The sequence below is a fragment of the Carassius carassius genome, chromosome 18 (assembly GCF_963082965.1).
Source record: "Carassius carassius chromosome 18, fCarCar2.1, whole genome shotgun sequence".
Lineage (NCBI taxonomy): Eukaryota > Metazoa > Chordata > Actinopteri > Cypriniformes > Cyprinidae > Carassius > Carassius carassius.
In genome coordinates this window covers 15348266-15366230 of record NC_081772.1, presented here as the reverse complement: position 1 = coordinate 15366230, position 17965 = coordinate 15348266, and the positions used below count along the sequence as shown (strand labels likewise).

The 17965-nt window shown below is 37.5% G+C and overlaps 1 protein-coding gene and 1 pseudogene across 5 annotated transcripts in view; one reads left to right on the top strand and one right to left on the bottom strand.

Annotated features, from left to right (window-relative positions):
• LOC132092527 (palladin-like) overlaps positions 1-13091 on the top strand; it is an 84452-nt gene extending 71361 nt beyond the window's left edge. For all 5 annotated transcript variants that reach the window (XM_059498796.1, XM_059498798.1, XM_059498795.1 and 2 more), the window contains 8 exons: positions 1676-1894; positions 2449-2598; positions 3242-3330; positions 5612-5744; positions 6757-6964; positions 9610-9775; positions 10243-10376; positions 11386-13091. In XM_059498796.1, the coding sequence (XP_059354779.1) occupies positions 1676-1894; positions 2449-2598; positions 3242-3330; positions 5612-5744; positions 6757-6964; positions 9610-9775; positions 10243-10376; positions 11386-11546 (1260 nt within the window). In that variant the 3' untranslated portion in view covers positions 11547-13091. The remainder of the gene's footprint in view (positions 1-1675; positions 1895-2448; positions 2599-3241; positions 3331-5611; positions 5745-6756; positions 6965-9609; positions 9776-10242; positions 10377-11385) is intronic.
• A 412-nt stretch (positions 13092-13503) lies between these two features.
• LOC132091890 (carbonyl reductase family member 4-like) lies at positions 13504-15479 on the bottom strand (annotated as a pseudogene).
• Between the last annotated feature and the right edge of the window lie 2486 nt (positions 15480-17965).

The following is a 17965-nucleotide window of genomic DNA, read 5'->3' as shown; positions in this document are numbered from 1 at the left end:
ACATGAACCGAGAGAAATGAACCATGAGAAATGAACCAAGAGAAAACATTACCGTCTACAGCCTCGAGAGGGCGCTCTATGCTGCTCAGTGTTCCTGTAGTCTACACTGAAGACATAGAGCGCCCTCTCGCTGCTGGAGACGATAATGTTTTCTCTTGGTTCTTGGTTCTAAATAAATGCGACTTATAGTCCAGTGCGACTTATGTATGTTTTTTCCCTCATCATGACGTCTTTTTTAACTGATGCGACTTTTACTCAGGTGCGACTTATAGTCCGAAAAATACGGTAAATACTTTATTTCATCATGGATACATTAAATAAGGGACGGTACATACTTTTACATTGATTCAAAAGTTTTTTTTTTTAATTTTATTTTTAATTTTTTTAAATAAGTCCTTATCTTTTAAACTTTCATCAGAATCTTGATATTTGTCAGTTATTAGTTTCCACAAAAACATTAAGCAAAATTGAACTGTTTTTAACATTAATAATCATAATATATGTTTCTTGTGCACCATTTTCTGAAGGATCATGTGACACTGAAGACTAATGGCTGCTCAAAATTCAGCTTTGCTAATTACATTTTAAAATCTACTAATTTATTTTAAATTCTAACAATATTTTATAATATTGCTGTTTTACTGTATTTTGGATTTAAATAAATCCAGCCTGTAAATACAGGTACAGATAAAGGCTTTTTCAAAAACAAAACAAAAACATTGCCTACCACAAACATTTCAGATATGTTGATCTCAACTAATATTTTTAAAATAAAATGTCATCCACATACTTCAGCGTATTTTAGCTGTTGTAACAAATTTCTAGTGATGGGGTTTATTTTGTGATAATGACACAGATACTTGCCAAAATCTTAAATGGACATGAAATAGAATAGGAGTTGAAATAAATAAATTAAAAATACAAATAAATTCTACATTTCATAAAAATAATACAGTAATTTGCTTGGCCAGCAGTCAGTCATCCAGTTTAGCAATCATTATACAAATAGATTTGGCCACCGAAATCAACATCATATGAAAAAATGTGGGGGGAAAAAACTGTGCTGGGTGCCCAACATCATCATGTGTCTTGTTATTGCTAACTGATCCGAGACCGCATGCGTCTGCTTCGCACATTTCCTACCCTCGAGTGGAGACACTAAAATGCACATGCTTCTCTTTCACTGAACTGTGGGAAGTGGAGATGCTGTTAATTTTGTTCCATAAATTTAAAGTATGCTTGGCATTGAACACACGTCCTTGGGCAAATAGCGGTTGTCTGTGTGTTTGCATAGAAAATGTGCATGCGTGGGTGCTTTTGGGAGGATGTGGCTGGATGTGCAAGAGAACAAGATGGAAAGGGTGCGTTCGTTGTCTACATATATAGTTATGATGGTGTGTGTTTTTCTTGCTGCAGCTGTGTCTTAAACCTGCAATTATTGTAGTGATGTGTCATCAGCACACACTTTTCTCCAGATGTTCCCTCTGCCTGCAGACTGAAATAAAAGGAAACGGAAGACTAGAAACAGGCATGATGAAAGAGCAATAAGATTTGGATACAAGACTGCATAGATCATGTGACACAGTGATGAGAGAATGTGTGCTTGAATGGATAAAATGAGCTAGTAAGCTGAGAAGGTCATAAGTCAAAACCTTTGTGTTTGTTTGTGTGACAGGAGTATAAAGTGTCCAGCTTCGAGCAGCGGTTGATCAGCGAGATTGAGTTCCGTCTGGAGCGCTCACCTGTGGAGGAATCTGACGATGATGTTCAGCATGATGAAGACACACTCGGGGAGGTTGCACCATTCTTCGACCAGAAGCTCAAGCATTACAAAGTCTTCGAGGGAATGCCTGTGACCTTCAGCTGCAAGGTCATCGGAGACCCAAAGCCAAAGGTGAGAGGCCATGCACTTTAGCTCTCTTAGCATATTTACGTTCATGTTGCTTGTAAGCAGATTCTTGTCAGTGACTTCCATGAAAGTTCACTTCACAAGACATTAATTAATGGACTGGAGTTGTGTGGACTACTTGTGAATTATTGTGATGCTCTTATCAGCTGTTAAACATAAGTTACTTAGTTTATTTTTAATTTTTATTACATTTTGTGGTTTTATACTGCATATTATTGTGGAGATACAGTTCACAGTATAGAGCACATTTTGTTGTTCTAAGGGATTGTAGCCTGGTGACTGGAATGATTGGTGGTTTATCGTCTGCAACTAGGCTGGTTTCATCGGAAGCTCTGCTCTGCTTCACTTCTGAGATCTCTGCCATATATGGCTGTCTCGCTTTCATTGTGAGACTCTCTCTGACTACCGTGAGACCACAGTAATGACTGTGTGATGACAGCGGACTTAATAACAGAAGTGATGAGGAAGAAAAAAAAAGAAACAACTGTACAAGCTTTGGAGTGTTGTATAACCATGTATATATCTGTGTGTGTTTGAAGGTGTACTGGTTTAAGGATGGAAAGCAGATCTCAAAGCGCAGTGAACACTACCGTATCAGTCGTGATCCGGATGGCACATGCTCCCTGCACACAGCGGCTGCCTCGCTAGATGATGATGGGAACTACACCGTTATGGCAGGCAACCCAGCGGTGAGATATAATGTAACAATATAATAAACACGGCATGATTATATTGTCATAGTTAAACATTTTTATATTGGAAAGTATAAATTAGTTTGGTCTTGTTTAATTTTAGAAGAATGCAAAGATAAGTTGTGCAACCTAAAGTTTATTCTTCTTCTTATTATTATACACCGTTTTAGTTTGTTTGGGCTGGTTTTGTTTTATTTTAGTTTTCTTTGGAGATTTTATTTTTGGAACACAGATGGGAACAGTGGATTCAAACGGATAAATTCTCTGTATTCTTACACATGCGACAGAAAATTCCCTAAGAGAACATGCTTTTCTCATTTGATTGTTTTTTTATTTCACATTCATGAAAACATTCACATATACTGTACACACTTTCTCAAGTGGCTAGTCAGCATGAGCAGTGTTGTGGTGGAGATGGATAAACATCGGTAGTCAGGAGGGAGTGACTGACCAGAAGCAGCAAAATTACTACAGCCTTTGGAAGGGTCAGAAGTTCAAACACATTAGACACATTCCAGCTTAAATTGACCACAAAATAGTTGTCATGCATGTCACTTTTCTTTCGTTGTCTTCTCCCTAAGAAAGGCAGATAGCATCAGCTTCTTTATTCAAATGTTTCTCTCTATATCTTCTGTCTTAGGGGAGAGTGAGCTGTACTGGAAGGATGATGGTCCAGGCCGTGAACCAAAGGGGGAGAAGTCAGCGCTCCACACCTGGACACATCCGCAGGTATAAAAGCACTGCTGTTTTAAACACACTATTACAGCAGGTCCAGTGTCAGGTTTGCTCTATGGGACAAGCACTAATAAAGGACGTGTCCCATGTAACGGACAGAGGTGGGTAGAGTACCCAAAAACTGTACTCAAGTAAAAGTAAAAGTACTTCTAGAAATATTTACTCAAGTAAAAGTAAAAGTACCAGTCTTGAATAGTTACTTGAGTAAGAGTAAAAGAGTATCGGATAAAAAATCTACTCAAGTAGTTAGTTACTAGTTACTTTGGGTCATATATACTGAGCCTATTTTTATTTAGATATATAGATAAAATGTATGTAATGTATGTGTGCTTGTATAAATGTATATATTTCATCAGCCTTTACTCCAATTTATGTAATTTATTATAAAACCCTGTCTGTTTACTTAAGTAACAGATATAGGGGTCATGCCATAACATATTTTTAATACGACTGACTTTATATTAAATGTGAATTTAACATTGAAAGTTAATGTGATATAAATATTGCTACTAATCTTTCATTGTTCAGAAAGAGAGCAAATAACATTTACATTATTAAAGATCATTTTCACTGACAGTCTAGATTTCAATCACTCTCAGAAACTCCCATTAAAATCACTGAAACTGTTAACACTGTGAAATCAATATCTTAATTAAAGATTCGTACACACATGTGCACTTTGTTGTTCCTGCGAGAGAATTCGCCAGAAAGAGGTATTCAGTCAGTGAGCGAGTGAAGGAAGCACCGGCATTTTAGCGATGACTCATCTGAACGCCTCTGATTGGCCAATGCTTTAATAAGCTCAAAAAGATCATGTGTGATTTGTTATAATGCGCAGCGCTGTATAAACGCATCTATCTCTGGCTCAGCGCCAGCAAGCAATCACAGATCTGAATTTAGCAGCTGATAATATGACTCGCTGAACGTACTTGCACCAGTGTGATTGTATTAAAATTAATAAAATCTTAATCGGCTATGTTTTGTCTTTTGGAAGCTGCATTCAACTTGACTCCCCTCTGTTATAAGCCACACACGTACAACAAACTAATGTCACAGTGGTATCGTGTACTGTAATCGAATGTAGCTCAAGTTATTACCTGTTAAACAGTAGACAGCACACGCGGTGTTCATCTAATAAGGATCTCCATCACTAGCAAATAATAACCTTTGCAGATTTCAATTCAGTGCAGTTCCAGTCACGTTTTCAACGCTGCTGATGTTAAACGTTACAACTCCGAGTGAACCACTTCAGACGCTCAGCGCGTGCGGCAGGGAACTGAACGACTCATTCAAACTGATTCATGAACCAATTCACTCTTTTGCCAATTGGTTTGATCAAGCCTTTGAACAGAATTGACTCAAAAGAATGAATCATTCGCGAATGGGCATCGCTCATTGCCCAAAGAAAAGTAGACGGCGCGTTTGGAATAAACTGAAGCATTATAACATTTATTGCATTAAGATAAAGTAACGAGAGGAGCGTCGCCCACAGTAACGAAGTAAAAGTACAGATTTTTCCCCAAAAATTTACTCAAGTAAGAGTATAAAGTACCCATCTTTAAATATACTCCGAAAAGTATTCGTTACCCCAAAAAATTACTCAAGTAAATGTAACGAAGTAAATGTAACTCGTTACTACCCACCTCTGGTAACGGACACCTGTATATTTGGGACAATGATACAAGGACCAGTTAAAATGTCTTTTGTGCAGAATAGAATATGTGAATCTGTGAAAATGTGAATTTATATGTTTGATTGACAGAGTCAATAGTCTCTGAAGGCAATGCTGTGTGCTAACCTATCATTTAATGCTCAAACTTAGATATGATTCCCTACACAAAGTAAACTCTTCATAAAACAAATAATATTTTTGTTTATCCACTAATGTGGTGTTCTTGGGTGTCCCGTTACTTTTTTGTTGTCATTTCTTTTTTTCTTTTTTTTTTTATACTTTACATGCACAACAATTTTTTTCAGTTTTTTTAATGTCACCTACTGTATTAAGTTCGATAAAATTGTGATTTTAGCCTATCCTATCTTACCTTTCTTGACTATATTAAAATTATACAAAATATTAATTATTTAGATTGTCAATATAATTACATTACATTTATTGAAGTAAAATCTTTTAATTACCAAAAACATTAATATGCCACCCTGTTACCAAATCTAATACAGTTCTTTTTTTTCTTTAAGTAAATTTTTTTATATTTATATTTGATTATTCACAATGATAATATGAATAGAATTGACTTTTTTTTTGTCTTTTTCCAAGACCACGCTCAAGGTCCAGAGACAGCGGTGATGAGAATGAGAACATTCAGGAACGTCACTTCCGCCCTCATTTTTTGCAGGCCCCCGGCGACCTTATTGTGCAAGAGGGTAAACTCTGCCGCATGGACTGCAAGGTGACTGCACAAGCACTGCCACACTCACTTTAACATGCTGACCATCTCCCTGTACATAAAGCATATTACATGGTTACTTAAAGGCATAGCTCACCCAAACCTCCCCCAGTTTAAATTCATTCTGTAGTACCTCTTCCTTCTATCTGGTCTATTTCTCTCTCTCAGGTTGTTGTCTAACTGTAGTATTTTATTCTGGATCTGTACTGCTGCCCATGTCTGGCTGTGAACTGTGTATATCAGAATAAAGGCTTACTGTGCCATAGAGGGTTTCACACGATATAAAAATACCCTGATCATTTATGCAATCATGCACAGAGCCCTTAATGTCAATGATATTTATAGAACCGATTTATTTCCTCTGGCTTTGAGGCTTTCCAAACTTTCCAGGCCATAGATGTCCCTAGATGCAGTTCAGGAGGTCTGCCTTCAAAGTGCTTTTTTTCAGTTCGAGTTCTCTGCTTTTTTTATTTACACAGCCTGTTCTTTCAATTCAAGTCATGAATGCACTCAAGTTGGCTGTAGTGAGATGCGTGATGGACATTGTAAATGTCACACAGGGAATATGCACACCCAGGGGAACTTTACTTGAGCAGTGTGTTCACAAACATCATGAATATTCTGAGGAACATCACAACCACAGCAGATGGATAAATGAGCATCTCAGCCCCATGTGTAAACACACATACTGTACACATGCACACACTCATAGACAAACCTAAACGACACGTCAGCTGGTGGTCTGTCGCTGGCACACCTTCGGGTGGAGCCGGTGTTGTGTTTCTCAGGAATGTGAGAGTTGTTGAAAATAGAGCCCAGGCATTGTGCACAGACTGATTTCCCAGGAGAACCACACACATACAGCCACCAGATACCCTACACCAGACATAAACACTAGCATTAGGGTTGAAAATATTTTAAAAGGGCCAAATGCACTATGATTTACATTTTATAGCAGAGTGGGAAAAAATATATCATGCTGAAAACAACTGATTGACTTGTCTTTCAAACATAGGTTAGTGGCCTGCCAACTCCTGACCTCATCTGGCAGCTGAATGGCCAGACCATCCGTCCAGACTCCTCCCACAAGATGCTGGTGAGGGAGAACGGGGTTCATTCATTGGTCATCGAACCTGTCACAAGCAGAGATGCAGGAGTTTACACATGCATCGCCAGCAACAGGGCTGGACAGAACTCATTCAACCTAGAGCTCATTGTTGCAGGTACACGACTATCATCTTCTACACAACCATAGAGTTTAGTTTGTAATAATAAGGTTTGTGATTTACAGGTGCTGGTCATATAATTAGAATATCATCAAATGTAGATTTATTTCACTAATTCCATTCAAATAGTTAAACTTGTATATTATATTCATCCATTACACACAGACTGATTTTCAAATGTTTTTCTTTTAATTTTGATGATTATAACTGACAACTAAGGAAAATCCCAAATTCAGTATCTCAGAATATTTGAATATAACTTAAGACCAATACAAAGAAAGGATTTTTAGAAATCTTGGCCAACTGAAAAGTATGAACATGGAAAGTATGAGCATGTACATCACTCAATACTTAGTTGGGGCTCCTTTTGTCTGAATTACTGCAGTAATGCAGCGTGGCATGGAGTCGATCAGTCTGTGGCACTGCTCAGGTGTTATGAGAGCCCAGGTTGCTCTGATAGTGGCCTTCAGCTCTTCTGCATTGTTGGGTCTGACATATCGCATCTTCCTCTTCACAATACCCCATAGATTTTCTATGGGGTTAAGGTCAGGCGAGTTTGCTGGCCAATTAAGAACAGGGATACCATGGTCCTTAAACCAGGTACTGGAAGCTTTGGCACGGTGTGCAGGGGCCTGTTGGAAAGTCCTGTTGGAAAATTAAATCTGCATCTCCATAAAGTTGCTCAGGAGCAGGAAGCATGAAGTGCTCTAAAACTTCCTGGTATACGGCTGTGTTGACCTTAGACCTCAGAAAACACAGTGGACCAACACCAGCAGATGACATGGCACCGCAAACCTTCACTGACTGTGGAAACTTTACACTGGACCTCAAGCAACATGGATTGTGTGCCTCTCATCTCTTCCTCCAGACTATAGGACCCTGATATCCAAAGGAAATGCAAAATTTACTTTCATCAGAGAACATACAGTACAGACCAAAAGTTTGGACACACCTTCTCATTCAAAGAGTTTTCTTTATTTTCATGACTATGAAAATTGTAGATTCACACTGAAGGCATCAAAACTATGAATTAACACATGTGGAATTATATATGGAATTATATACATAACAAAAAAGTGTGAAACAATTGAAAATATGTCATGTTCTAGGTTCTTCAAAGTAGCCACCTTTTGCTTTGATTACTGCTTTGCACACTCTTGGCATTCTCTTGATGAGCTTCAAGAGGTAGTCACCTGAAATGGTCTTCCAACAGTCTTGAAGGAGTTCCCCGAGAGATGCTTAGCACTTGTTGGCCCTTTTGCCTTCTGTCTGCGGTCCAGCTCACCCCTAAACCATCTCGATTGGGTTCAGGTCCGGTGACTGTGGAGGCCAGGTCATCTGGCGCAGCACCCCATCACTCTCCTTCTTGGTCAAATAGCCCTTGATGCCTTCAGTGTGACTCTACAATTTTCATAGTCATGAAAATAAAGAAAACTCTTTGAATGAGAAGGTGTGTCCAAACTTTTGGTCTGTACTGTAACTTTGGACTACTCAGCAGCAGTCCAGTCCTTTTTGAAGCGAGACACTTCTGATGCTGTCTGTTGTTCAAGAGTGCCTTGACACAAGGAATGTGACAGCTGAAACCCATGTCTTGCATACGTCTGTGCGTAGTGGTTCTTGAAGCACTGACTCCAGCTGCAGTCCATTCTTTGTGAATCTCCCCCAGATTTTTGAATGGGTTTTGTTTCACAATCCTCTCCAGGGTGCGGTTATCCCTATTGCTTGTACACTTTTTTTTCTACCACATCTTTTCCTTCCCTTCGCCTCTCTATTAATGTGCTTGGACACAGAGCTCTGTGAACAGCCAGCCTTTTTCCAATGACCTTTTGTGTCTTGCCCTCCTTGTGCATGGTGTCAATGGTCATCTTTTGGACAACTTTCAAGTCAGCTGTCTTCCCCATGATTGTGTAGCCTACAGAACTAGACTGAGAGACCATTTAAAGGCTTTGCAGGTGTTTTGAGTTATTTAGCTGATTAGAGCGTGGCACCAGGTGTCTTCAATATTGAACCTTTTCATAATATTCTAATTGTCAGTTATAAACATCAAAATTAAAAGAAATAAAAATTTGAAATATATCAGTCTGTGTGTAATGAATGAATATAGTATACAAGTTTCACTTTTTGAATGGAATTAGTGAAATAAATCAACTTTTTGATGATATTCTAATTATATGACCAGCACCTGTATAATAAAACATAAATAAAAATAATAACATACTATAAAGAATAAGATACATGTCATTCTGGTGAAAGAAAAAATTGTACACTAGCGAACAAGATCAGTAAGATTTTTGAAAAAGTCTCATGTTCACCTAGGCTGCATTTATTTGATCAAAAATACAGTAAAAACAGTAATATTTTGAAATATTATAGCAATTTAAAATAAACTTTATCTATTTTATTATTTTTCATGTAATTTGTGTGATGGCAAAGCTGAATTTTCAGCATCATTACTCTAGTCTTCAGTGTCACATGATCCTTCAGAAATCATTCTACTATGCAGATTTGTTGTTCAGGAAACATTTCTTTCTTCATCAATGTTGAAAACAATCATGCTGCTTATTTTTCTGGAAACTGTAAGCCCCCCCCCCCATATTTGTATTAATTTCATATATATTTATATATATAATGTGTGTGTTTAGCCAAAGAGATGCATAAAGCTCCATGCTTCATTGAGAAACTCCAGAACACAAGTGTTGCTGAGGGTCACCCAGTGCGTCTTGAGTGCCGTGTGTCTGGAGTCCCATTCCCACAGATCTTCTGGAAGAAAGAGAACGAGTCCTTCACTCACAACACTGACAGGATAAGGTAAGAGAAGGCCTTGGGCCAATCAAAGCCCTCCTACAGCCATTCCACATTACAGTTTAGCTAAATTATTATTTTATGGTATATCATGTTAAACACGATTTACCTCATAGATACAGATAAAAAATGTTTGTGCACCATGAGCCTGTATATGGCAGCTGTTGGAAGCCTGGTTTTTGAAGTTGCTCCTTGTGTGTGTATACCAATTAAAAGACCCTTGTAAAAGAAACACACACAAAGTAACCTCACCACAGGCGCTACCGTCTATGCCACCTCAGAGAGACGAGAGCAGTTAGTAACAAACTCTAAAGTCTCCAGTCACTGTTTGTGAACGTGGTTTGCTCTTAAGGATTCAGATTAAAGTAATATGCCTGTGCAACCTGAATAGACAATCCTGCATCTCGATATAATCCTTTGTTTCAGTGCAAACAATGTTGCCACGCATTCTGATGTTCAATTCTATTTCCCAGCATTCACCAGGACAACTTTGGTTACCTCTGCATGATCATCCAGCCAGCTCTGAAGGAAGACGCAGGCTGGTACACGGTTTCAGCTAAGAACGAAGCCGGGATCATCTCCAGTACGGCACGTCTTGATGTACACGGTTAGTCAAACATACAGTGGAAACGGAGCTGAAGAATGCATGTAACAATGCTGAGTTATGATTGGTAAAAGACCAAAGTACACTAAATACAAACTAAGTAGTCTGAAGTGGTTTATCTGATCAATGCACTTTCATAAGTTGCTTCATACTAAGAACAAAACTGTATTTAATCGGCCCATTAAAAGCACACTCCCTTCCTCCACCCAGTGTTGTTCCCAGAGCGATTAGCCAGCACTGAGTTTGCCATCAACAACAATTTTAACAATACGGATGCATTACCTAACATTAAACCAACATTAACATTAAACTAACAATGGACTGGCAGCCTGTGTGCTGGAGTCTTACGAAAGTTCTTTTATTCACATAAGGGATGTGATTTAACACTGATTGTTCTGATCTCCATCATACCATGATTCAAACTCAACACATCTACGTCTGGAATGAATTGGAACTAGAGTTTGCTCAACACTAACATTTTTGGCTTTGATACCCCAATACTGATTGATTTACCAATATTAAAACTTAATTATTTAATAACAAATATATATATATTAAAGATCTTTACTGTTGCCTTAATATATTAAAAATAAAACACTGAAAGCTAAAATTATAAATTTGTAATGCTACATGTGAATTTAGGCATCGCAGTATTATGATGTTTGAATGTGGATCAGAGTTAAATATAAAATACTGGCCGATAAATGAAAATAAATTGTCATATCAGTAAACGATATGGTAAAATTGTATCATGCATATTGACAGTAATAACATTTTCCCCCTCTGACTTGCATTCGTATATTTATCCTTTTATTTATATATAATTTATTTGACTTTTTTTCGGGTATACTGTGCAACCCTAAATGAAACGTTCCAAGCCATACAGTTAAGTCTCCATATTTTTTCTTAATTGAGGAACTACATTCCTTATCTAGACATCAATATTACATCCTCTGAATTCTTCTAAGTGAGAAACCATGTTCATCCTCGCCCTTTCCTTCCCTTCCCTCAGCCCAGTGGCAGCAGACTCACACTCCGAAGCTCAAGAAGGTGCGTCCATCAGCGAGCCGCTACGCCGCTCTGACAGAACGTGGTCTGGATGTGAAGGCAGCCTTCTTCCCAGACACCAATCCTCTTCCTCCCGGCACCCTAGTGGAGAGTGACGACCTGTAGAGACTAGCATGGCGGATCTGACCTTCGAATCCCGATCCCTTGATCTAGTGTACTCCATAATCCCCACACATTTCTCAATAAAAACCTCTAGCTGGGGTCGGATGAAAAAGTGATCGATTGACTTTGGATGGCGAGGGAGAAAGCTGCAAAGCATTTCATTATCATTACATCTCTACATTACATCTGAGGACCATTCACGATACTTATATTTCAGTTGTTTTCTGAGGGGAAGTGTTGTGGGTGATTAAGCGAGGTCATATCCTGCTTGTAGACAGACTTACTGGTTCGCTGATGCACTTACACACACACACACACACACCAGCACGTGCTTTGAGGAAGGAGGTAGTATACCGATGATCACCTTGTTTTTCATCTCTAGATTTTACAAGTGCCTAAGAAATATTTAATTTTCAAATTAAATGTAAAATAATAATAATAAAAAAAAACTATTCAAGTAACTATCATCTAGCTGTGCATGTTACTACGGTGCCAACATGTTACACATTTTATGTATTTTGTTATAGTGCCTTAGACCTATAGATATTTATGAAACGCTGGAAGAAATGTCTTCCTCTCCAGCACAGGAAATAGGACTCTTTTTGGGTGGTTTGGTGGGGGGCTGGTTCTCTGGATGTAGGGAACAGGGCTGTGGAAAGATGGACACACCTAAAACTCCATGGACCTCATCGTCCCTGGAGCTTCAGGGTCCTTGAGAGCCAACGTAATGATCAGACGCACACTTGCATAGACAGAAGCTGCGTCTTGATCTCGGCTCCAATGCAGAGATGTCACACAAGGCCGGGCCTTAATGAGATTTTCCCACCCTGTCTTTTTAGGAGAGATAAAAAGCGGAGACTGATGTGTCATTAACATGAGTGATGAGAGTTTTGCACGTTTTGGCTGACTGACAGGTTTGGACAGATGTTTGTTGTGTTTCCGTGGATGTGATGAGGAATGCCTATGATGGAAGTACAGGAAGCAGAATCGGCGAATGCATGTTTGTGGAGGACGGGCTGATTGTGGATGAAGGCAAGATTTATACAAGTATTACTGATTTTAATGATGATGGTGCATGGAATGATGAGATGGTAATGCTTTGACAGGTAGGCTTCAGTTTTCAGGTTCGGAATTACAGAAACATCCAAAGATGTGATACTGTTTTATATTTCATTGACTTTAAAGTAACTCACACATATTCCGTCTTGTAACGCATTTGTTAAGATATTAGAGTTCTCTAAACATTTTCTTTGATCAGTCGAGTATCAAATACTCAGTCGGGAGTTCACATAGTTTAGCCTTCATCTCACACACAGTTGCAGCATATATACAAAACAATATAGCATAACAATATACACAATATAAGCCTGTGATTTGCATATGCTTTTTTTTCTTACATAGCTGTTTATCCTTCAAACAGACAGATATGAGGAGGTTCTTACTTTGCAGTATTTTCTGTTTTCCAAGCCAACCTGTGCCTGTATACGGACTGTTCTCCTTATTCTGTTCTGGTTTATGAATGGTAAAATAAATAAACATCTCTGAAATTACTGAGTCCGGGTTGAGTCCAGTTGCTCTTGGCAAAAACATCTCTCAAAGATGAATTCACTTTTTTGATAATCTGTATTGTTATGATGGTGAAAAGGCCAGAATTTAACCCCTTTTATTAATACTTAAATTATTTTTATATGAGTTGGGGCTTTAACTCATCTGTAAGTGTAATGTAGCACAGCTTATTTGGATGCTGAAAATAACTATGACATCACAAAGCGAGTCATATCCTCCAAGCATTGACCTGTGACCTCAGTCATCCCAAGCATGGAACATGCAGCCATAACCCAAAAACTCCAGTGAACTAAAAATAACCTTAATCCAATCCAGATGGACCAAAACTGCTCTTACACAATGATACGTGTGACCTCAGAATTCCACAGAGAATTTCACAAGATTTGACGCAGTCGGCTCACATGCTTTACTGGCAGAAATCATCACAATGCCAGCTGTAGTCCTCCATCCACCAGCAGAGCCTGTCCTGTGATATAAGGAGACTCCAGGGGGGAAAGAACAGCCTGGGCCACCTCTGCAGTTCCCCCAAAACGGCCCAGTGGAATTCTTCTCAGCGCTCCTACCTTCTCCAGCCCTGCCGTCATCTCTGTCCGAATGAATCCTGAGAGGGGAAGGTGAAGCGAATTTTTAGTGTTACCAGAGACAATTTGGTGTTACTCATATGACTGCTTATGAGCAGATTAATAGGCAAAAGAAGCAGTAGAAGAAAAATATAGGGCAAACAACCTGGAGCCACCAAGTTCACTCGTATGTTCCTTCGCCACGGAGCATGTGAATCCTTCCAGTCCGGCTTTACTGGAGCTGTACACACACTGACCGGAGTTACCCTTCACACCCACCACAGAGCCTGAGGAAACGTGATTAAACCAAAGCCTACTGGATCATATTTGATACACACATCTAAATTAATGACAAAACTTTGATGGAAAATCTGTTGGGCACAATCTACTACAATCCTCATCCTTTATACTTTTTTAGAAGGTAAAAGCACTTTTAGAATAATTCTAAAAATGTCCCTCTTCGGTGCTTTTTTTAAATCAAGTAAATGTAATAATAAATCGTATTATTGTCATGCTATATATTTTTTTTTAATATTTCAAGTCAAATTGTACTGAAACAACTTAGATTATCCATTCTTAATTTTTAGAACAAAATCATGATAAATGTGGGTACCAATTATGATACAGGAATATTTATTTGTGCATCTCTCAGTCATCTCTGTATTACATTGTATTATATGGTTTAACATTATATGATGTATAATTCCAAGCTATCAGAATTGCATCTTGTTTTTTTGTAGTTTTTTTTTTGCCATTTAAATATTAGCAAGTGCACTAAATTGCATATTTTGCTCAGTTTGTACCTCTGAATAGTACAAGCTCCATATTCTCTAGCTTCATAATATAATATTAGCAATAAAAGCCAGATATCAAATATAATACTCAACAAAAAACACCTTTTTTTGTCGTTTCCATTGAAATTTCCATTATGCGGACAGAGAGGGAAACAATCAAAAATCTGTAGCTTCTGCGCCATCTAGTGGTGATTAAACGAACCTAAAATGCACAGCTGCTGATGCATGGAGACTTTTCCCCCTTTCTTCAACTTAAACTTCATAATATTGAATTGAAATAATGTATAAGAAGATCATAAGGTAGTAAGACTCACCTATGTTGACAATAGCTCCTCCGTGACTGAGCATGCTCCGTAAAGCTCCTCTGCACGTCAGTATTGAGCCCAGCAGGTTGGTGTGAAGAACAGACAGCATGTCTTCAGATTTACTCCTCAATAACAATAACCATCTCTTTAAAAAAATCCACATGCAATATATATATATATATTACAATGCTATTTTTTATTATCATCATCTCTTTAGGTCATAGTATCTGTTAACACATTTTCTGCCACACAGCTTTGTGGCTTTTCTGACCTGTTGATGCCAGCTGCATTAACCAGGTATCCCACAGTGCCACAGGTCTTACTGATAGTCTCAAATGCTTTCTGAACGTCTTCTTCTTTAGAGACATCACAGCTTAGACCCAAATGTTTTTCTGAAATTAAATATATACGCCATAAATATTACAACTTTTTTAACACAATTTAGATGAACTCTTTTTAACAGTTTTTGTTTGTACTGTTCACTAGATACATACTATACATAACACTCCAATTTAGGTAAAAAAAAAAAAAAGGCCTGAAGTGTATGATGTCTGCATTGTCAAAATGAAGTGTTAGACTTTTCATCAGCCAGTGCAGCGTCCTTATTCCTAGACAACACCACGACCCTATGACCCCTCTGTGCTAACAGCTGAGAAACTGCTCGCCCAATGCCACGTGAACCCCCGAACACTACAGCCAGACTGGACATCACGACCCTAAAAGAGAAACAACAGCACAGGTGAACACTGCTGGCCAGCAATCAGATACTGAATGAATAAAGGTGAAAGTACAATTGAAAATAGTAACTGTTGAGCACCTTATGTCTGTCTATAACTGTCCCTTATAAAAAGTAATAAAGTAATAGTTTTTTTGACATGTAGTTTGTAACTACTATGCTATGCTGGAAAGCCATTCTTAGGTCTGCCACATTACTGTTTATAATGTAGTATCTGACATTCAAGTTATTAATACAGCAAACTGTAGTAGAGCAGAAATTATTGAATGTTCACTCAAAAGTTGTAATTGCCACTGACAGTGAACAACATTCCATTGACAGAATACAATTAAGTTGGTTTAACTGCATAGGATTTGGCGAGGGTGATTTCACCAAGTACAACATGTTCCTGGATCAACATCCTTGTTGATCCTGGAACAACATTCCAAACAACCAATCAGAATTGAGATATACCTTTTCAGAAATTATCTGTTTTAGGCTTACAACCAGAGTTAGGTGCTTTTACACTCTTGTTAATCAGCTATCATTTCCCACAGATTTTGGGAATAAATTATGGGTAGGGTTAGGTTTAGGGGTAGGGATTGGGTTAAGTCTATATTTTTGCACAATAATGTTGATCCAGGATCATCAGAAGATGTTCATCCAGGAAGATGTCTTGCTTGGCAAAATCACGGCGACCATAGGATTTAGACTTTTAGACGACAAGATATCGAACTCACGTTAAATGTTGATAATATCATCTACCGTACTTTGTTGTTGCTAAATGTGAACTTGTGGTACAGAGGGAACAGAGCCGCCATGTTAAATTTAAATTAAATTAAAAGTGTTCAGTGCACTGCGCGCGGAAAGCCGATAGGTGAAGTCAAAGTTAGTATAGATATCAGCGTGTGAAGTATATCGGTAAATTAATATTAACTCAAATACCTTATTGAGAAAAATCAATGCAATATATATCCAAGAGGACACTCGAGGACACTCAACGTATTTTGAAATGTACTGACTAAATAATGCATATCTAATATATAATATATATTTGCCTGACTCTAACAGCTACACATGTACACCACTTCATCCCTTGTAATCAGAAAGCAGCTAGAATTACTCTTATAGTAAAGAAATCTTTTTATGAAACTAACACACACACACACATGCTCAGATAAGAACCTGACAATATATAGATAGATATATAGATAGATAGATAGATAGATAGATAGATAGATAGATAGATAGATAGATAGATAGATAGATAGATAGATATGTGTGTGTGTGTGTGTGTGTGTGTGTGTGTGTGTGTGTGTGTGTTAGTTTCTTGTGTGTGTGTGTGTGTTAGTTTCATATATATATATATATATGTATATATATATATATATATATATATATATATATATATATGTGTGTGTGTAAATATATATGTATATATATATATATATATGTATAGATAGAGAATATTGTTTTGCTGGTGGTCCTAATTTGATGTCCATCTGCCTCAGCATGAGAAGTCATTTGCAGAGACATGGATAAATATGAGAGATTGAAGAAATATTTCAGCTATTAAAAATCTAATTGTTTAAAAATGGTGAGATGTAATATATTTGATGTGTATCTTATTTATATATATATATATAAATAAGGTTTTTAGTTGACCTATCTTGATTAATCGGAGAGCATTAGTTCCGGCACAGACCAGACCCACTGCATTTCTGTTCTAAGGGCTTGTGGCTTGTGTCTTTTTGATAGATTGTGCAGTCTGCATGATCTGGAGGAGCTCCAAGCTCTTGAATTAAATTATAGAGATGATGTCGTTATGAGCTAATGATCATTTGAGCTAATGATCATTTCTCTACATGAAGTCATGCAGCAGCTGTATCTCTGACATCCGGATTGCAGGCTAATTAATGACATAAAACTGGGATGGTGTATGAATGGTGATGATATTAACAGTAGAGGGCATTATGTCTTCTTAATACCATTTTAAATTTACAGTCAAACCTGAGAGTGTCAATCTGACTTTATCACATACTGTTCAGATACAATACTATCCGAAAGTTTGTAACATTAATGTATTTGAAAGATGTCTCTTATGCACTACACTTATTTCAACACAATATCATAACACCAGTAATATTGTGAATTATTATTTTTAAAAAATTAAATGACAGTTTTATTTTTTAATATATTGTACATCTAAACATTTATTTTAATATATTGTAAAAGCCTTTACTAAAAGGTCTTTATCATGATCTTTAGAAATCATTCTGATATGCTGATTAACTGTAAAACATGTCCTGTTATTATTAGCATTAAAATATTTTTGTGGAAAATGTGATCCTTTTTTCAATTTAAATAGAAAGTTCAAAAGAACAGCTTTTTTAAAATAAATCTTCTGCGACATAAATATGTTTACTTTAATATGTTACTTTTGATCAATTTAATGCATGTTTTTCATGATTTAGAAAAATAT